Genomic DNA, 22614 nt, shown 5'->3' on the forward strand with positions numbered 1-22614 from the left:
TTTTATTACACAATAAAGACCTGTTCTTGCTGAGAATCATATATAAAGATGAATACCACTCTCATAAGTGCAAATCAAACGTGAAACAAGGTGTTGAACGTACAGAGATTTTGCAAATGTCTGATGAGTAAGGCAAGGTGATCATATGCATAACATCAATAAGTGTAATAAAATATCCTCTTTAGAGCCTTATCATGACAGACGTTAGTGTTGCATGGGCTCCTGTCAGGCGTCTGCTGAGCTGGATCCATTTTAATCGATGGAGGAGGAGACGTGGAAATTCAAAAACCACGCAGAACACTCTGTACCCAGGACCAAGTAAGATAACACACGCTTATGAACTATGAACTTCAGAGAGTACTGTAGCTTTTGTAATATCCATCCATCAATATAGCCCTGATATCCACATCATCCCAATGATGATTCTGAGAAAATCTGTTTGGAATTACTTTTATTGCATTAGTTATTTTGTTTTAGATTGTAGCAACATAATGCGCTACATGTGTTTTCTGGCTTCAACAGGCCTGATTGCACTGACGGTCTCATTATCAGCTTATACAGCTTAGCTCTGATACATTGCACAGGTCTTAAAATATAAGAAAATAAATTAAAAAAAAAAAGGGAAGAGAATTCACCTTTACATTTGTTGGTGGTTTTATCCAAGATGGCCTTGGTGGACACGATTTTGCCATACCTGCAGAGACCAAGCGCAAACAGGAAAACGTGAGTGAGTGACAGGCGAGGAGCGGCGGGAGGAATCTGTTCCTACCACATGCATACCGACACTTCCACATTTCCTCGGGCTGCACCGCCACACGTGTAAACACAAACATAAACGCTTTGTTCAGAGGACTTGACTCTCCTTTAATTTGATCTCCAGCGCCACAGAAAGCTTTGCTGGCTTCCTCTCCTCCGTCTCGGACCGCTCATGGAGGCTGCTGCACAGTAACTTTGTACCCTCATGCTGTTTTTCGACAGACAGGAGAGACACAGACAGCACCTCAGGGCCAAAAACAATTTGTTCCCAGTCTGTCTTTAGCAGACACACACAGACTGACACACAAACACACCTCTCCTCAATACAGCTCTGTTCTGAGGTGGTTGCTGTTGTTTTATTAGCTTAAATGTCTTGTGGAGGAATTAACTTTCATGAAAACCTGATGTTCAATGCAAAGAAAAACAAAGTATTGTAAAGTTATTTGTTAAGTTCAAGACAAAATGAAGCAAACGCTAATCAGTATTAGAGTACAATCGATAAATGTACTCTCATAAATATTCATAGTATTTTAAAAACAGGCTTAAAAGCAGTAAACGAGAAGTGTTATGCAAGATCTACAGACTAATGGAATGCAGTGTTATAAGACCCTGCATCAGCACTACAGTATAATAGACCTGCCCTTGTCTGGGTGAATTAAGCCAGTGAGGGAGGCTGCTGTTCCTCTGTTTGGGCGACATGGCGTCTGGGTGGAATGTACACTGTAACCTGATGCTTCACCCCTCCACTTCGCCTTCCTTCCCACCACGTCCTGCTCTCTCGCTCTCTCTCTCTCTCTCTCTCTCTCTCCACCCTCACATCGCAGTGCGTCGCCGGGTCCTACACTCCCACTTCTTTCTCCTTTCCAGTGGACATTTAACCAGATGACTCAGACATGACTAGACGGTCGCAGCACAGACCAGATTCACGTCTGAGTTTGAAGTTGATGCTGAAAACCTGCATATCTATTGATCATCAGATTTAAAAAAAGGGGGGTAAAGGTTAAAGTCCCTACGTCAGCCATTGTGAACATTAAAACATTATGTTGTCACAATTAAGCTTTTTGTAGGAACTCTCTCATTGAAATTATCACCAATAATGACAAATTCCACATTGCATCCATCAATAATGCATCCTCCAGCACCCAGTAACCAGATGAACTTTGCACAGGCAATGTTTACAGTTTCCCGCCGGCGCCCACCAGCTGCAAATCCGCCTTGAAGCCTGACACAAGCTTAATATAACCATACGTGTTCGTCCAGCTGAAATCTAATATCATAACGTACATCACGGGCTTCCTTCGGCACAACTGTGGTCTTATTTTTAAAGATAATTACATCATAAAGCTTCAGTGTGGGTTTCTCCTGCGCAGGAGATACTGTACAAAGTGAAAAAGAGAGTGGGAGCAAACCAAAACGGTACACAGAAGAGAGGGCAAATCACACACACACACACACACACACACAAGAAATCCTCCACAATAATGTCCAGTATTTAATGTAAACATGCTTTTAATGGTTGAACTGATTGCTGGCATGTTTAAAGGAACAATGAAGGGACACAGGACCTTGGAGGAAGCTGCAGACTTTATAAGAAATGTTATACGGTTTGCTTCTCATCTTATATCAGAGATTCGCGACTAAATTTAGTTTAATAAGAATAATTGTGACTTCTATTATAATGACACTGAGATCTCTGAACTCAAAAAGATGATCAAAGGCGGGAAGTCTACATAATTTCCATGACAACATGGGGATTATCAGAAGTGTCACATGGTTCATTTTGTTGCCTTTACGCAGTGTGTTACAGTGTGTTACAGTGTGTTACAGTGTGTTACATGGAGCAATTATTGTCTGAACACACCAAACACAACGCTATTCTTTTCTGTTGACGTTCACTGCTAAGTTCACTGTTAAGGTTTTAGTATATTTTATATCGTAGTATATTTTTCTCTGCTCACGTGCTTTTGGTTTCACTGCAAAAACCAACAACAGCACCCACTAGTGGCCCTACGTGCTACCTACATTTTCTTCAGCATTTCTGCTGTTGAGTGTAAATGGGCAAAGTTTTCAAAACGTAGCAGCCATGTCGACGTCTTTCTGAAAGGAAAATACAAAAACGCTGCGTTTCTCCTGAGCTGGAAGGCTTCTGTTTTGGTGTGTAAATAAGTTTGGGCATGTCAACGAGTGTTTGGCTTCACTGTAATGATTCGGCATTTCGACATCTGAGGCGCTGCAGCAATTTTCACACTGACAAGCTATTGATTTTTAACCCTTTAATATCCACGATCAGAAATAAATGCTACCAACAAAATCTTTTCTAAACTTTTAAGCTCATTTTCAAAAACACAGGCTTCCCATCTACGTATAAATAACCTTCTTTTATTAAGCGTTATTATAGTTCATCTAAAAAGACTCCTACTCATGAATAATTATTCCCTCAAGAAAAAAATAGTGTAATGAGAAACTAGATTTGTTCCGTTTCATTTCAGTATTCAACCTGATCTTAAAAAATAAATTACTCCTCTGTAATTCATTGTTTTTTTCCTTCTTCTTTCTGGTAAGACTTAAAAAAAGTAAAAGTCAAATACTAAAATTGCTATTTAATGTGGATGTCTTCTGGCCCAGGATAGAATATTCTTCATTATTTGGATATGTTAATAAACTGAATATTAGTTTGGTTTCATGTTGCTTTTCTGATTCTATACAAAACTGAAGCCCTGCGGTTAATTCTTTGGAAAAAACTTTTTTTTTCATCCCCTTGTTGTTCTTTGCCTGCAAAGATGTCAGGAGAGTTTAAAGGTCAACAGGCAGTGACTGTGTGACCCTTTGCTTACCTCGACGCCGCCGCCGCAGAACGCCAGCCCATCCAGCTACAGAAGCTTGAAAGACGGCCCAAACCCATATATGGCCAGCTGACATTCTTTCCCAGCAGGTCCTTCTACTTTTTTCCCTACTCATTTAAGCACCCCCCCCCCCCCCCCCCCCCCCCCCAACACACACACACACACACCAGTGAGCCTTCCCGCCCACCTCCACAGCAGCCTCAATCCTCTGCCGCTCCACAATGAGTTCTCTGTAAACCGTTAGATTTTTACACTTCTTACACATCCTGTTTTTCACACCCCGACTGCACATTTGAAAATTTCTTTGTCTGCCCCTGCTCTCATGGCACATTCTACCCCCCAGCAATGCAGCGTAGAAGAGTAGTACGATTTTTTTGTGGCACAGCTAATGGCATAGCTAATAAAAACAGTGAGTTTGAGAGGCGGCGCTCAGTTCGTGATCAGGCCTCTGCTTTTCCAGTGCAGTGCGATCGAACCCTCAAAACGAGGTACGTGCGAGTAAAGATCACAAATCCTCTCAGCGCCGTACAGTGCAGCCCTGACCCGCAGCAGCCAGAACCAGTTTGGGTGCTTTATTTCCGGCTTTTATCAGCGTGTGTGCTTTTAAGGCCAACGACAGAAGCTGGGCTCTTCGTCGAGAGGGGAGCAAATCTCAGTTCACTGTATTTGAGCTAATTCTGTCTCAGAAGGTTAAAGCAGGACATGAGGAGGCAACATGTTGCACCTCCTCTGGCCCCTTCTCTTCTTCTTTACCTCTGAGTTGTTTTCCTGACTTTCTGAATATGATCTTTCTTCCCTGAGTTTCCCTCTAATGCTCCACCGTGTTTCTGGAAGTTTTTGTTTGCTTGTGGCAGCAGAATGAACCAAAGTGTCTTTAGTTGTGGTAATCCTGCATCATTAGTTACAAACAGTTCCTTTTGTTCTGAGTAAACACTCATGACCTCAATCAGTTTGAGTTCATGTGTGCAACAGATGAGGAGCGCAGGTCGAGATGGCGCAGATGTTATCTGCACATGAGGATTTCATCTCTGCGTCACTCTTTGTCAAATTCAGCGTCTGTGATTACTATCAAAGGAAAACTCTTTCCATTTTGCTTGGGTTGGAATGTATTTACAATCTGTGGCCTGATTCAGCACAAAGAGTGACGCGACAACAGAATCTAGCACTTTCCAAGAACAATCTGAAACCTGATCCGAGCACAGCTCCAACCTAAACCTCTAACTGTAAATCTAAAGCACTTTTTTTTTTTTTTTGCAGTATAGCTGGTTTGTTACATATCAACAAGCACATACTGACATAAATTACACACTGTTATCAAGGAAGCAGTTAAACACTTCAGGAAAATATATCAGTGATCCCGGATCTGATTAAAGTGCAAAAAATTTAACCCCAGGATTTAAAAAAAACACCAATCACTTTACAATATGTGCTTGTAAATACACTTGACTGAATGTAAAGATGAAAAATTTGTCAGTTCCCTACTATTCCCTCAACTGCACTATGGTTTGACGTGACTCGGGTCATAAAGCTGGAGGGGATATAAGAAAATCTACTGTTTCCGTGGACGTCTCTGTCTGACTGATAGTTACTGAAGAGTTTTTATCACTTGGTTTTATATTTAGTATAGATAGAAACAGATAAAAAGGGAATGTAGCGTCATAACTGACAGTTCTTGTGGGTGAAATTGGATCTAGTAGGATGTGCAACTCGTTTCGATCACCATTACACAGCACTGGAGTGTAGTATATTTAAGCTTTAATTTCTACACAGCACGGAGAGGTGGACACAAATCATCTATCTTGATACGCCTTCTGATGTGTGCACGCAACGATCCATTCATCCATCTTCAATACCACTTCATCCTGTGAAGGGTCGTGGGCGAGGGAGCCAATCTGAGCTGACTCTGGGGAAGGACAGCCTGAACAGGTCTCCAGTCCAGCAAGGGGCAAATACCGAGACAGACAACCGCACACACTCACATTCACACCTCGGGGCAATTTATGGTCATCAATCAGCCTCACGTGCATGTGGGAGGAAACTGGTTTTCCTTGACAAAACCCATGTGCATACAGGGAGAACATGCAAACCCAACAAAGAAAGGCCCGGCCTGTGTTTGAATCCATGAGAGCGCTGATCACTGCACCACCGTGCCGCCCCACACACAGTTATGAACACAAATGTGAAAGTTACACTTTCTGACACTGATCCCAGGAGAGACGTCTCAATGCCAAGTTACTGACACTCTTGTCGACTCGTTTTGTTGTAGGTGTGCAGACGTGACAAACAACACACCATTCGGTGAGGATTAGAGCCACGGGTTGTAATTCTTTGAGCTCATAATTCATGTTTATTGGCTCGAGCTTTACATTTTCCATACAGATGTGAAGGCGGCACCGATGGATCATTCAATACTTGGCAACATTTTGCTGAGCTATTTCATTCAAGGTTTCATAAAAGCACATAAATTAATATTGCTTATTGTCACAACGGAGAGAAATGGTTGGAAAGTCACTCACGGCTGGCAGAGCTTGACCAGGTCTTGATCGGTGGTTCCTGGATGGAGGCCACGGATATACAGGTTTGTTTTACTCAGTTGCTCCCCTCCCCCTCCACTGCTGTTGCTACTGCTGTTGGTGTTGGGACTGGGGGGCGCCATCAGGTGGCCGGAGGACACATAAGCCTGCTGCATGCACAGAAGAAAAAAACAAAAAAAACATCACAATTACTCAACCAAGCATGACCACCAAACGCAAACAGCAATAACTGCACAAGACTCAGCATTCTTGAAGATGGGCAAACGCCGGACAAGTGCAGCTGTGTTTTCATTCAGAGTGTGAAAAACTCAAAGGGGTGTTTAGAACTGTGGAGAGATGGAAAGTAATCCTTGGTGAAACAGATGATTATGTGGGAGCCGTGAAAAATGATATCACACAGCCCTCATGTCAACACTCACCAATACCGCTTTCTGAGGGGAATGCGGGGCCTCTTGGCCGCCGTCTCCACGTAGGAAAAAGGGCCTCTCATGCCTCACAATATTGGGTGACTCCTTTAACTTCCGACACCACAAAAAGACGTTGCGGTTCGAAAGATTTAGAGATCACAGACCGAGATTTAGTCAGCCCCCGCGATGCAAAGTTCAATAATAAACTGGATGCTAACAAAGTCTGCCTTGTAGTTAGACGGTATTCCTGAGTTTATTTCTTCTCAAAATGAATCACCGACACCAAATTAAACACGTATAGAAAGGTCAAGTTTGAGACTGCAATCTGCCATGACTCTGTTGGTGTGAAAGGTTAGCGACTAAAAAACATCTCAAATCCCAACATCCAAAAAAAAAAAAAAAGTTCTTCTTAATCTACATTCGATCGACAATCTATTTTTTTTTTTTAAAGAAAAAATATTAGAAAGTCTGGTATTTAACCAAAGTGATGATGAATCAACCAGAAGTCACGGCGTTACATGAGACTCAGCAGGGGGAGGCGGGAGTGAGTCGACGTGTCAACAGTTTAAACAGCTTTCAAACAGTTTAATGTTGTAATATCTACCTCGACCGTCACTACTCTTCTCCTCGGGTCTCACGTTACGTAGCCGCTTCAGACGGCGAGGATGAAATGCCAACAAATACTAGTTGTAAAACTACACGGCGGTCATCGAGATGACTCACCATCCGGAGCACGAAGGCTCGCCGTGCAGAGAGCGCATCGTTTACTCCCGGCTCTCTCTGGGCCTGTGCCTCTCAGCGGAGAATATCAAGCAGTGGATTGTGTAACCGGACAAATACATTTATTTCACTGAAGAGAAAAAAAGTGACTTTATTATTGCTTTGCTTGTCAAGGACTCTGAAAAAGCAAAAGACAGCTCTTTCCAGGAATAGATCCCATGGCTGCTTTCCAAATAAGACTGAGGCAATAAATAGCAGCATGTCAGGACAGATTGGGCACATCAGAACTGGCAAATGTTGTGTCTGTTCGCTGTGAGAAAATAACTTCAATCGCTTGAAATTAACAGCTTCATTTATTTAACTCGGCTGTGTTTGAGTAGGTTGGGACTAATATTCTTTGCCGGTGAGAGCAGTCGAGTGCCGCCGTGAGGCCGGAGGGTCTCGTCTGAGGGGCCGACTGGACAGAGGCGACAGGGGGGACAATGGGTTCACTTCATCAGAGACGAACGGGTCGCTGATCAGCCTGGTGGTGCTCAGGGAAAGCCCAGCAGGAAGACACACACTCATACAAGGACCACCAACCACATCAACCAATCCTGCTAATTAGACCCCTTCCATAAGGCGTGGAGCCCCCCTAAGACGGCCCTTCTGACCTCCAGTTTGCCAGCAGCTTCAACAAAGACCGACTCATTCCTTTGAGGATGATCCTTTACTTCAGACAGCCTGTGTGTGTGTGTGTGTGTGTGTGCGTGTGCGTGTGTTTTCAAGGTAGGTGAATGAGTTCAGAAAAGAAATGAGGTGTGTTTGTTTTGATAACTTTCAGTCCATTCATATTCACATGTTAGCAGGTATTCATACATTAAAAAAAAAACACTGCACACTGACATAAACAGGCTGTAATTTGTTACAGGACAAATGTGTGTTAAAATATAAACAACAAACAAACAAACAAACTCAAGAACAATCTATTAGAGCCACAACTATTTTCTGATCTTGTTTGCTCGTCTTTGTTTCACTGTCCAATTGTCCAAATGTCGATAAATACAAAGAGTCTTTAGTAGCATTAAAAAAACAAAAAACATTCAGCTTGTTTGCCAAATAGCAGATGTTTTCCAATCAATATCCCTTGTGCCAGTTTTGAGCAACCTGTGAGACGAGATGATGGATTCTAACTGTAATGCTGCAAAAGCAAACGCAGAAAAAAACCCCCATCACACCCTGAACATAAATGCCACTATCTAAAGAGAAAGCACATCAAACTGAGATTTATGTCTTCCTTTTATCCAGTCTTCTCTCGATATGTTGTAATCCCAACATATCATTGATTACATAAAAAAAAAAAAAAACTAGCACAATTGCACAGACAGGAGAGTCAAGCTGCAGCCGCCCCAGACATCAGCAACACACTGCACAAACACACATGCTTGAACACATTACAGGGACAAAAAAAAAAAAAATCTTTACACGCCGGTTAAAACTCTCATGTAAATATCTTTTATCCATCATGAAAAAAAAATCTTAACCAACTGGCGTTTGATGGAACTTGAAGAAGAGGAGGAGATAATTAGCGGTCTGAATTATTCACAGTGGGAGGTGATCGGTAAGAGTCTGACAGGCTTGCTCATCACAGCACCTGCACAAAAGTAACTCTAAAGGCTCTAATTTGACGGCGCAACTTGGCGATGATCACTGGCGGAGGCAGCGCATTCCTATTTCGACAGGCGCAGAAGAGGGTGTCTGGCCGGTCCGCTGCACTTGCGCCGAGATGGGCGTGGCGGCGCACCAGGGGGAGGGGTCGACAGAATCAGCTGGGCGCAGTGAGAGTTTAGTGCAGAAGGTGTGAGCAGGCTGGAAGCGGAGGATCTGATGACACTGACAGCTTGTCAGTGTCATGAAAGATACACAGAATCACTCATGAAGCACATAATTGTTTTTATTATCTTCTTCAGCATTACAACAGCCAGATGGTCTGACAGACCGTTTGGGTTTTTGGAATTCAATAAATCTGTGAAAATAATTTCCCTGTCCTCTAATTCTTTGACTTTTCCTAAATATGTGTCTTGTATGTTTTTCTGAAGCAAATAAGGTCCTAACAATGACACAAATAATATTGCAAAGCATTTATACCTCCAAAGGCCAACAGTGGTCTCACAGACTGCTGATAAAAAAAGACGCACTTCACGGGGCTTTTTTTTTTCTGCTATTGATTTGTTTTGGTTTCATGCGGGCATCTGAACAGGGAGCTAGCTCTGACAGCAGACAATCAGACAGACTGCCAAAATATCAAGCAAATCCCAAAGAAAGACAATAAAAACAGGCATAAATAAGAGATATAAGGTGGAAGAAGCTTTAGCAATGATACAGGAGGTCAGTGAGGGGGGAGTTGGATGGCGGAGACGTGTCGGACATCAGCGATCTTGACTGGAGTGAAGAGGAGGAATGTTCTGAATCAGAGTCATAACAGCCGCGGGCCAAACAGCGAAACAAATTTAATCCTGCCCCAAAAATACCCGATCGACCTCCGGCTGCTGTACAGTCCAGCACAGAACCTGCAGTGGCGCATGAAGCGCTCACGCGTCACCTCCAGGTAGAGAATTACTGTAGGCTGCTGTCAGTTTACAACTAAATAATTATAACATAAATGTTGTAAAAAAAACAACTAATGTATTAAAATTAAACACAATAGTGAACACGGTAGTTGACAGCAGGAGCACTGGTCCAGCGACTCCAGAGGTGCCAATTACAGATTCAGGTAAAATATTATATTCTCCATCAAAGTACAGCAAACCATGTATTTTTCGTTTCCAAAAATTAATTTTAGAACGAACATATTTTCTAAATAAAAACCTTTGTCCTGTCAAGCCTGTAGTCCCAGAATCAAATGAGCAGAGTGAGGACCGTACCGTGTGGGAAGTTGTCCGTCCTGGTGCGCAGCCGGGGAGACTTATTTTACTAATTTTAATATGTTCTTAATTATTATTGACGGTTAATAATACAACTTTTTTATGTGTGTTGGTGTGTGTGTGCGTGTTTATCAGGGACATACGTAAGTGCGCGGAGTGTGAGTGAGAGGTAACGCTGCGCAAATGCGCACTGTAAAAAGTTAAATAAATTTTGAAACCTGATTTGAGGCATTGATAAAGCAGACATGAGGCATTAAAAGGTTTGCTGATCCTCTTGACTTAATATTTTGTTTATTTATCTTATTTTCGCGCTAGGTTTCCACCGCTGTCGATCTTCCTCAGGCAAAGAACCAACAAAAAAAAACACAAAAAAAAAACACAAAAAAAAGAGAAGAAAGAAAGAAAAGACAAAGAAAAACAAACCACACGCGAAAATGGTTTCAAGTGGGTCAATGTACAATTCGGCCGGGCCCAGAGCAGGATACGTTGTCTCTACAGAGTTGTGACACCAACTCTGTCATCATGAATGAGTCGAAAATTAGGGACTCTCCGCTTTGCGTCGCCTCATTCATGCATGAACAGTCTCTATTTTGTGCTCGGAAGATCTCTCAGTCATTTTGAACCGACTTAAGAAAATCCTTCATATGGACAACCAGTCCGTTTGTCACTGGCTGACCAACACACTCCACGCAGTGACAGCGGCTTCATTCAGTTGACTGATCTGATTAAAAAAATAAAATGAACATATTGCAGGCGCGGAAACTATGTGGATCCCGCACGGCTGTATATGCATGCGTTGAACAGCGTAAAAAGCAGGTGAATCATCATTTCTACCTGTGATTTTGAGGAGGAAACCCACACGATGTCAGAAGTTATTTCACACCATCGGACCAAAACACGGTTCGGACAGTCCTGGGCAGGCTCTTAGAGTGTTTTATTGATCTTGCATCTTGTCACGACGCATTTGCTACAGCCATGCACCTGTCAGTTTGCCTTGTCTTTCTTTGTGAATAAATAGTGCAGTGCGTAAAAGCGCGCACTGTATGTAAAGACCCTCGGCGGAGCCGATTGGCGCTCTGAAGGAAGTATTAGCCTGTAAATGTGTCTGCATTGTTATTTCATTTGTCTGGTTCCCCAAGCTCTTCAAGAGATTATTTATTTCAAAATACCTTCATATACATCGTTGTTTCACTATGGTTTAGTATTGAGGCCAGGAACTAAATGTTTAAACTTTTCATTCAAAACCATTTATGGCTCACTTGATCGTCTGTCGATGACCCTCGAACAAATACGCAAACTGCTTACTAAAATTACAAAACCTCGATCCAATAAAATTAGACGCACCAAAAAAAGTATGAAAGTGTGAAGCATCACTTGATGCCCTGCACGTAGGTGATTATCTTTAATGCTATTTTTACTCTTTCAGTTTGATGCCACATTTCTCCTCTGTCAGCTGGACTGGAAATATCGCCTGAATATTTTTAGCACCAGACGAAAGATAAAAATCAAAGATCTGAGGACACTTCTATAAATAAAGCCATTTCCAGTATCCTCTCATGAAGTTACGTCACACTCAGAGTCTCAGGACGTTTCCTGTTGGGACTTAAAGGTGTGTTACCTACATTTCATGCGTGTGGCTGGTAAACTCCAGGAAGCGATGATTCATGCATTACGTAGATTATTAGACATCGAAGATAAAAACTGCTGCGCTGAGGGCAAGTAACAAGCCGAACCGCATGTCTGACGGATGGCGTCAGAAACATCCTCCACCTACACCTTTGCATTGTCTGACTCAGTGTCACAGGCGTCTGCCTCCAGTGTGCTTTTGGCTTCTAACCACGTCTACGTGCACAACTCCCAACACCAAACAGGCTGGGAAAAAAAAAACAAAAAACAAAACAGAATGTAAAGATTTGAAATAATTCTGTGGATAATTCCCAAAGAACGTAAACAACACGTCAGTTCTCGAAACCAAACGATTCACCTTTTCGTGGCTGATTTGCAGTTTGATGGCGACAAATAAATATCACAAAAAAGATGGACTGGGGCGACAGGCTGAAAGAGTAATTAGCACAAATTAAAAAAAAGGAGCCTCTGACAACTAACTGGCACCAGGTCAGCATTATGACAGGATAAGAGAGGTATTTCAGAGAAGCCCAGCGTCTCAGATCTGAGCAGAATAATTTCAGGAGACTAGTTTCATCATGAAAATATTAAAGCTCTCACCATCTGCAGTGTATATTATACACTACTATCAAAATAATAGTAGGATCAGGAGCAGTCTTTATGTGCAGGGAACAACGCTGAAGGTCAGAACTCTAAGCTGGAGGCAACGCTGCATTAAAAACAAGCAGGACTTTCTGCTGGACATTTCGCTGCAGGGCTCAGGAACACTGACACACACCACTGTGTGAACACAATGCAGAAACGCTGCCATATTTTTTTAGGCTAAAGCTCATTTAAAATGGTTTGAGGCAAAATGTAAATAAAAAAAATGTCAGTGAATTCTGGGAGCTGCTACTAAATTCTAAATGAGTGATTATTTTCCATGAAAGAGTAACATGACTAAGATTCATTAACTGATATAGTGTCAAGGATTTACTGGGAATGAAATAAGGGTGTGTTAAATTTACTTGTATCTTTTATTAGAGCTTCTAAACCTTTTGGGAATCTGAGTTATATATTGCTCTTCCCCTGTAGGACTTTTCCTAGTGACCCTAGTTTGACCTGCAAAATTCCAGGGATTTCCTGGCTGGGGGCTGGGGGATGGGGGGGGGTCTGTCCGGCTCTGCATCTCCTGCCTACCTGCTCCTAAATAAAGCACCTGTCTCTCCCCGAGGAAGGAAAAAGCCCGTCTGTCCAGCTGACCGACTGACATGCTAATGCACAGATTTATAGGCAGGCTGAATGAGGACACGGCGTCCGGCCTGTATAGAATTACAGCGCTGAGCTGCCGCTTTGCATCCACTTTGTGACCAGCAGAGAAAATGAGTCACGGTAATTTGATTCCTGAAATCTTGAATTATGAGGCTTCACTGTGCACACAGCGAAGAAAGTGTTGAGTAACCGTCTCACATGACTGTCAAAAGAGAATCACATGGGGAAAACTGTAACTAATAATATGGCGTGTTAAAGCAAACCCAACACCAGCGGGAAGACGGAGGAAACCTGCATGCTAATAATAGTAAATACATTTGTTTATGCGTAAAGGAGTATTTTGGTGCTGGCTAAAGCGTAATCCGGGTCTGTATGAGTGGTGGAGCAGTGAGCAGTATGGCGGCAGGCAGGAAATCCTCTGTGTCTGCTGGCGATCTTATCACACGGCCATTTCTATGTGCAGCTCTGCATTCCAACCAGGTGACAGCGACACCACGCTCACGTCCAGACTCGCTCCCGAATCCTCCTTCCTGTCTATCTCCAACCCTCCTCTTGTTTTTTTTTGTCTCTTTATAGTCACCTATCGTCTGCACGTTGTGTGTCTCTTTATGTTGCTGATCACACCCTGACACACACACACACACACACGCACAGGCACACACTGCAAAATGCACATGCACTGCATGCGTGGCTTTCAAGTCAGTTCAGGTAGCAAGTCCTGGACAGCTTGAAAACCGATACGTACAAACACTGGCCCGGAGCTCAGCGAGAGACCGAACCTCACTGCAGAGCACGGCGTCAGGTTTCTGACAGCTGTGCTTTCTCCAAGGACTCCATTTCCCTCTCTACCTGTTCACCTTGGCCGGTTCGTGCGGCTGGCCCTCGAACCGGGGACAAATTCAGAATATCACTACAAAGTAAACATAGACAGATAAACATACACCTGCCAAAGGACGAGATGGACAAAGGTGGCTGTACGGGAGAGTTCACCCCGCATAGAGACACTGCGACAGCAAAACTGCTCTTTATGCAAAAGCGGCACAGCAGACGGTACGTAATGGATCCTCTATCGTGGAGCTCTCACCCATATGCATTTCAGATATGGTCCGAAAGTGTATTCTGAATGTCATCAATTATCTCCGGCATGGAAGATGATAATTTGTTTAATGCAGGTCAGAGAACAACACAATTGAGCATGTGACGAAAACAATATCGATTTTGGTGTTTGAAGTGCTTTTAGAATCCTATTCTGCTGCCTCACTTGTTAATTAGGACCCCTTTTAAAGTTTTTGGTCCACACAAAAACCACCCAAAACCTGTCTTATTCATACCAAAGCACTTAACGGCACTAACATCAGCGCCGAATTCCTGAAATACACCTAAAGACAGAGAAGAAAACATGAAGCGTACATATGAAACTCAAGATAAGCAGTTTCCTTCTGTTGCACTCGATGAAGGAGGAAGGAGCAGAAGATTTTATTGTTAAAGCCATAACAAGCTCAGTCGCTTCTGCAGCGTGACCCCTGTAATCCGCCGTCGTTGTGTTGCTGGTTGGCAGGGTTAGTGCAAGCGGGTTAAGCGAGAGGCGGAGATAAGACATCGGCGTTTCGGCGTTTTCGGCTTTCATGGAACTGCAGGTAACGCAGATAATAAAAGCACTCAACGTACTGGACAGTCACATGTGGCTCAGACATGACCGGCAGTGACACCTCCAGAGTGTGGAAATGTGAAAATGGAAATGAAACACTTAGTCCTGACTTAAGACACTCCAAGACAAACATCTGGATCTGGAAACAGAGGGTGTTTAGATCAAAGTAAATAGGTTTCAATTTCTCAATTCTGTATTGGGGAATGAGTCATCAAAGTTGTTTATCCCGAACCGACACTGCTGATATTTTAAAACTGCATAATTTCTGCGTACTTCGATCACAAAGGCTCATGTTCGTTTCCCTTCATTCAAGTGAATTGACTACATTTGTTTTTCTTTTCTTGACATTTCTTCCAACTAACAGATAAGTTATTGGAAATCATACATACACAGACACAAATATAATATATAATATAGACATTTGGAGAGTTTCGCTGAGTGTCTGATTGAAGGATTACAGCAACATATCAGCAGCTACATATGAAATAGGAGCAGATATGCAAAAATACATTTGTTGTTGCCATTTTGAGATTTGTCGTCAAAAACAGTGGACTTAAAAAGGTAGCAATAGGTATCGTGACATCCCTAATTCCTTCTAATATGTACCTTAATCTTTGTCTTTATGCGCTGTTTGGGGCTGGGCAGGTAGTGTACTGTGGGTTTATGACAGATTGTTTGCTTAAAACAGCTGCCTGCTGGAAATGGGATTAATAAGAGGAGTGAGACTCGACTCAACCACCAAGCACATGTGTGGCGGGTTCCCACCTGCCAAACCCTCCCGCTCAAAAAACATACACTTTAAACTATTACTCAAAGACATATTTGGCTGAATGTTGTGTTATGATCTAAAAATACAAATCGATGAACGAATGATCAAAACCCCAATATCTCCTCGTCTTTGCAATTGCAGGAAAAGTTGCAGAATTCTTTACTTTCAGAGGCATGCGTTCTGGTTTATGCTTAAGAAAACAGAACTGGTGGCTTTTCCTGTTTTGCACATTCACAACAAACAGTAATTTACATCACCTTTGACAATTTAAAGTGGCACGAAAGCGTTTTACAATCGTAAGTTTGATTGTCTGCTTCCTTCTTATCAGTTGGTCTCAGTTCCTGTCAGCAGGAGGAGAAAAAAATGCCTGCACAGACTTGAATTGTGTTTTGACGTATACTGTAGGTACTGGAGCAATGAATCACAGTGAACATTACGTTTCTGGTCAAAACAACACCACTGCCGAAGGGCTTAAGGTCCTCAGATTTAGACATACCTTTAGAGTCTGCAAAGCCGAGGCTAAAATTACCTCCACAAAGATTATTAATCTGCCCATACGGTCCAACAGAGCTGCATTCTTATCGGCATTTCACTATATTTCTGCATTTCAAAATGAGCTTCCTCTAAATGTCTGATCCAGCAGCACAGTTAATTGAACTAAAATTGCAGAGTGGCTGTCCTCTCCATGAGTCCAATACAAGCATTTAACATTCGTGGGAGGCTGAAATGAATTATTTACATCAAATAAACACTCAACAGTTTCCATGAGTGTTGTTAAAAGCTTTATTCTGCCAAACACAAACTCTCCATGTTTTACCTCATTCGGTTTCACTAAGTAGCTCGTTCAATTATCCTATTATATCCTATTTAAAAGTCTTTTAAGACCCGAGACCAGGTGTATCTTGTCCTCGCCCACAGTCGGCTGTGACTGGCTCAGTGCCCCGCAAACCCCGCTGGAATGGATTTTAGTTAAACCTCCTCATCGAGCCCTGGGGTGACTGACCAGGAGGTAAACACTCAAAAATATGTCCAAATTTTGCTGAACTCAAACACTGTTCCATAAAATATGGTGCGCATTAGGACAATTAATTTATAATTACTTCAGCTGCTGGAGCTGAAGGCAGTTTTTTTCGTGCAGCACTGTGGAAGTCATCATGTTGCATTCAGGTTAAAAGGACTCCATTATACTAAAGCCTTTACCTTCAACAAAGTTAGGGGGAAGAATAACTTCCAAGGCTAACGTCGGGATGAGCTGCATTACCTTCCCAGACTGGGCGAGATAAGAGTTTAGCTGGGTGAGTGACGGAAAACCGGCCGGAGCAGCAACACCAGCAGCAGAAGGAGCCGTTCCTCCGTGCAAGTTAATGTCCAAACTCGCTGAATGGGGCAATATTAATTTTGAGTGCAATATTAACTTAAAATAAAACGGTCAATTCAAAGTAGGACGACCACGGAGGGCTTCACGCCAACTGAAAGTGATACTTTAAATTCTAAAAAAGTCCAACTTTTTACCGTGTATGGGAGACAAACTCTGGCAGTTGTCAAAACCCGCTGAAAAGTGAGCACGGGTTCATGTGAGAATTCAGAAATGGTGACATCTGAGAGCTCGAGGAGTTGAAAGCGAAAGGGTGAAATCACAGATTTGAAAAGCACTGGGAGGTTTCATTTCTATTTCTCCCATGAATGGCCTCTTAAGAAGTGTAACCCTTTACATCAGCGTGACAACTTAATGCTCCGCTCAATGTGCTTCTTTCATTTCTTTTCATATATAGTTTTGCTTTGACTCTGCGGCGTCTGTGCTGAGACACCCACAGCTTTAAATCACAGCAGAAAGTTGACATTTCTTCAAAAGGACTCCCGCCAAGGAGAGAACAAAAACCCAATGACAAGCACAAAACAAGCCATTGGGTGAAGCCCCAACCGAGACCTGCGATACCTTAAGAAGCGCCGAGCCGCCTCCTGTTATTCTTCCACCCAGGAAGCTTTACACGGAAACCGACCAAATTTGATTTGAGAACATTAATTCTATTTATTTGAGACAGGAAACGAGGTGCTGAGTCAGGGGGAAAAAGCAGCCAGCTTTAAGCACAACAGAAACCAAACGCCATTTATTCCTCGGTCTGGGTAAATCACTTCACACACAAAGAGAGAGTTTTTTTTTTTTCTTCTTCTTCTTTCTGCCCCTTGATGGCTTCATCTTTGCACTCACACATTTTTGCTTTGACTGTTTTTTTAAGCTCAGGTATGGCAGAATGTGAGCAGGGAAAAAAAAAACGAAAGAATGAGAGGGACGTGGAGGTGGGAGGAAGGGATGTGAAGAATCACAACACAGAAACTTGACCTCAGTGTGAACTTCAGCTTCACAGAAGAGAAAACTGGCACCGTAAAGCAACCGCAGGATCAAACTTTGTATCTCAAAGTGTTTTTCGTTTGTTTGTTGCTGTTTTTTTTAAAACATCATCTGAACACCTGCATAGTTTTGTACAGTTATTGATCTGAGAACTGGCTAAACCTCATGAGCGTGATACGGCTGGATTTAAGGCATAGATTATCACCTCATCACAAGAAGATTTAATGTCAGTTTAAAAAAACAAAATAAACACTGCAAAGGCAGTAAAGATGAAGGTGATTACTGATCCTTGAGAAAGACATGAGCAGAAAGCAGCATCTGCATAGACGCGTCCGTAAAGAATTAGAATACAGCGGTGAATTTCCACCATGATTAATTGAAGCAGTGAATCTTTTACATATTTCAGAAAGAAAATGCACATAAACTGTAATTTTCCAAGCATTTTTTTCATTCCAAATAATCTCACCTTATAGAAGTGTTTGTCTGGCTGTGATTTTAAAGAGGTTGCCACAACATGTCATCACAACTTTCACGTTTTTGACACTGCTTTAATGTAATGGGTGTGAATATAACTGAGCTCTGCAATAAATTGCCTATTTTAAGCAAATGAATCTTTTAGACATTCAAAAGTTGTAATAAATGATTATTACATTTTTGGAGTAATAATCAGTCTTTCAGCTGCTACGTTTCATTAAAATTATACCAAATTTTGCTGTGATTTTCAATTACAAAGACAATTAATTCCCTGTGTCTTCAAGATATAATAAAAACAAACTAAGAAAAGGTTTTGAGGCATTTTAAATTTCATTAATGCCTGATGGAATATTTTTTCAAATTTTTACTTTTTTTGTCTGTGATCATGAAATCCTGGTATTTCTTTTATTTTCCTTTCAAAAACCATCCTCTTGGTTTTGTTTTAATATGTCAGTTCATTCATCCACTACTATAGTATTACTGAAATACACACTGAAATAGAAGTTTTGTCTATTTTTTTTCTTCTATTTTTTTACTTGACAGAAGCAAAGCGTCAGTTCTAAAAATATGTGAGTACAGTTTAATGAATTTTCAGCTTGGTTATAATTTGAAGTGGTTGTACAAAAGAAACAAAAGTGACCGAAACCGAAATCTAAAGAGTGAAGGGCTGACATTAACACGCTTGATGAACTGTTAAATGAAGCAAAGAGGTGAGGAAATAGATGCTTATCAGGACTGTGAATTTGTGCCTGTTTTAGCTGATTCTCGTGATAAAATCTCTTTATGAGTACATTGTTATAAAAGCACAGTAGAGTACACTGTTATAGAGGAATTGTTATTACCGCTGTGGAAATTAAATAAAAAATAATCAAAAAAATAAACTAACAAAGTCTCAGCATTTCTTTAAACAGTGACAATGAATCTTGATGGTTTGGGTAGAAATTGTGAGAAAGTCTCCACAAAGAAAGTTAAAAAAAAAAAGTGGAACAAAATAGTAAGAAATTGCTTAAAGTTATATATGTACATTAAAAATGAGACTTGACTGTGTTATAGCTGAATTGGACCTGAGTGAGCATGGAGTGTCCGGTTCAAAGACCTTCAGCACTGAGCTTTACAATCAACCTGGTGCAGGAGGAGCAGCCAGGCGGTGCCCAAGATCACAAAGAGAAACAATATGTCTACGCACATTTTCAGAATGCCATTCAGAGTTCAGGAGCTCTCAGTAACACAAGTCAGACGACAGCAGACAGGGAAGGGGGAGACCAGGCACTCCTGCGATTCCATTCAATGACCAGCCACAACATTATTACCATTATTAAAAGAGCTCAGCTGGTCCTCACAGGTGGAAAGAGCACAACTGTTGTTACAGACCTTGAATTAAATAACATTACTGAAAGGTGTTCAAAAGGTTACTTTTCAAACCATATTCGACCACAGTATCAAGAGTCAGCATTCAGATCAACTCATGTGCATGGATACTGACAATTGAAAGCATATTTTATAACAGACAATAAAATTATTGCACTCAAAAAGTATATTTTGAAATGCCAGTCTGATGGAAAATGCATTCTCAAAAAGCATGATTTTAAAAACATGCGTACAAAATGTTTTAACAGCTATTTTGTCCAAAGCATGACAAATAACAGAGAATTTGATTTCAAGAAACAAAACTTCTCACACTATCTGCTGCATATAATTCAGCGGCTTGCTTTATGTTTTGCCTTGTATGAAATGAAATAGTCGGATCGGTGTCCAGTGGAAAAGCCGAGCAGCTTATTTCTGTCACAAATGGTCCAGAAAAGTGACCGTGTCAACAGTGAAGGCAGCCAGGAGAGCGCGATTCATAATTCTGGGAATGTAGTCATCATGGTCTGGTGGGATTTTTCGAGGGGTGGGGCATATTCCGCTTTCAGATGGGAAATGAGGAAAAAAAAAAAAAAACTTTGCGAACTTAGGCGGCAGTGGAGACAATGAGGAGCTGATTTAACCTCAGATATGAGTGTCGACAGCTCCGGCAGGAGAGCTTTAGCACCGTGTTTCCCCGCTCCAGTCGTCCCCCGCTCCCGCACACCCAGACGGGGACGCGCTATCCCGGCGCGACGCGGTCTCCCATAAAAGTTGCCTCTCCACCATTGACTTTTTCAAATGAGTGAGCAGAGCCGTGTCGACATCCCCGCCGTAGTAGCCCCGCACGCACCACTACTACTAAATAAAACACACGGCGTCCGGCGTGACAGGACCGAGAGGTCGCGGATCCCTCCCTCCACCCACCCGGACGCGGAGCGGACCGGAGCGGAGCCCGGCCGCCCCGCTCCCTGCACGTTCACCCCACGAAGTGTGAAGTTAAATTCAGTCCGTTCAGCTTTTCAAGGACACTGCAGCTCACTGTCACAAGCCCCCCTCTTTTCTAATGTCGCGACAGACGCGGGCGTGTTACCCTGCGGGGCGAACAAGGCGAGAATAGCGGGGAAGCCCCGAAAGCTTTTACCTTTTTGCTGTTTCTGCTGGTATAGCCGTTGTATGGGTTGATTCCTGCCCTTGGCGGTACGGAGAGCAGCATTTTTCTCGGCGCTATGTCCGGAGCGGCGAGCTCAGCCCAGGCTGCCAGCTGACGTCAGCAGCTGGGGAAGTGAGAGCCTGGAGTCCCGCCGCTTGACTGCGAGTGGTGCTGCTGCTGCTGCTGCTGCTGCTGAAGCTGCTGCTGAAACTGCTGCTGCTGCTGCTGAAGCTGCTGCTGCTGCTGCTGCTGAAGGTGCTGCTGCTGCTAAAGCTGCTGCTGCTGCTGAAACTGCTGCTGCTAAAGCTACTGCTGCTGAAACTGCCGCTGAAACTGAACCTGAAGCTGCTGCAACTGCTGAAACTGAACCTGGTGCTGCTGCTGCTGAAACTGCAGCTGAAGTTGAAGCTGCTGCTGCTGCTGAAACTGAAGCTGCTGCTGCCGAAACCGCTGCTGAAACTGAACCTGAAGCTGCTGCTACTGCTGAAACTGAACCTGGTGCTGCTGCTGCTGAAACTGCAGCTGAAGTTGAAGCTGCTGCTGCTGCTGCTGAAACTGAAGCTGCTGCTGCTGCTGCCGAAACCGCTGCTGAAACTGAACCTGAAGCTGCTGCTACTGCTGAAACTGAACCTGGTGCTGCTGCTGCTGCCGAAACCGCTGCTGAAACTGAACCTGAAACTGCTGCTGCTGCTGAAACTGAAGCTGCTGCTGCTGCTGAAGCTGCTGCTGTTGAAGCTGAAGCTGCTGCTGCTGAAACTGCAGCTGAACCTGAAACTGCAGCAACTGAACCTGAAGCTGCTGCTGAAGCTGAGGCTGCTTAAACTGCTGCTGCTGAAACTGAACCTGAAGCTGCTGCTGAAACTGAAGCTGAAGCTACTGCTGCTGAAACTGAAGTTGCTGCTTGAAGCTGAAACTAAAGCTGAATCTCCTGCTGCTGAAGCTGCTCCCGAAACTGAAGTGACTGAAGCTGAAGCTAGTGAAGCTGAAGCAGCAGCAGCTGCTGAAGCTGAATCTGCTGCTACTGAAGATGCTACTATGTCTGAAGCTGCTGCTGAGACTACTGCTGCTGCTGAAACTGAAGCTGCTTGAAATGCAGATACTGCTGCTGAAGCTTAAACTGAAGCTACTGCTGCTGAAACTGAAGTTGTTGCTGAAGCTGAAACTAAAACTAAATCTGCTGCTGATGAAACCTGAAGTTGAAGAAGGTGAAGCCGAATCTGCTGCTGCTGAAACTGAGACTGAAGCTGAATCTACTGTTACTGCTGAAGTTGCTGCTGAAACTGAAGCTGAATCTGCTGCTGCTGAAACTGAAGTGGCTGAAGCTGAACCAAGCAGCAGCTGCTGAAGTTGAACCTGCTACTGAAGTTGAAGCCTCTGCTGCTTAAGCTGCTGAAGCTCCTGCTGCTGAAGTTGAACCTGCTACTGAAGCTGAAGCCTCTGCTGCTTCAGCTGCTGAAGCTGCTGATGAGGCTACTGCTGCTGCTGAAGCTGAAGCTGCTTAAGCTGCTGAACCTGCTGCTGAGGTTGAAGCTTGAAGTTGCTGCTGTAATCTGCTGCTGAGGCAACAGCTGCTGAAACTGCTGCTGCTCGCCCTCAGGCCCCCTCAGAGGGCCTTTATCCGGGGTCCCGGATTAGTTCAGCCATTCAATTATCACAGAATTTGGGACTAGAGACCAAAGCTGTGACGTAACATGCTTTAGAACATATAGTGTTTCATGCCGAAGTTTTCAAAATGTTTAGTATTCATAGTTGGAATTTGTTTTAGTGATGCATGCAGAGCACCATGCGCTATAAACATTGGAGAGTATAACAATGGAGAGTACATGAATATCCATG

At 43.0% G+C, this 22614-nt stretch overlaps 1 protein-coding gene across 3 annotated transcripts in view; it reads right to left on the reverse strand.

Annotated features, from left to right (window-relative positions):
- Positions 1 to 20874, reverse strand: part of LOC115388944 (RNA-binding motif, single-stranded-interacting protein 2-like) — a 31074-nt gene extending 10200 nt beyond the window's left edge. For 2 of the 3 annotated variants that reach the window (XM_030092271.1, XM_030092269.1), the window contains exons 1-3: positions 20770 to 20874; positions 6116 to 6282; positions 636 to 694 (exon numbers count right to left, since the gene is read on the reverse strand). In XM_030092271.1, coding sequence (XP_029948131.1) covers positions 636 to 694; positions 6116 to 6282; positions 20770 to 20841 — 298 coding nt within the window. In that variant the 5' untranslated portion in view covers positions 20842 to 20874. The remainder of the gene's footprint in view (positions 1 to 635; positions 695 to 6115; positions 6283 to 20769) is intronic. The other variant, XM_030092270.1, reaches the window with a different exon arrangement.
- Positions 20875 to 22614: the final 1740 nt, after the last annotated feature.

This window comes from Salarias fasciatus, chromosome 5 (assembly GCF_902148845.1).
Source record: "Salarias fasciatus chromosome 5, fSalaFa1.1, whole genome shotgun sequence".
NCBI classification, from domain to species: Eukaryota; Metazoa; Chordata; class Actinopteri; order Blenniiformes; family Blenniidae; genus Salarias; species Salarias fasciatus.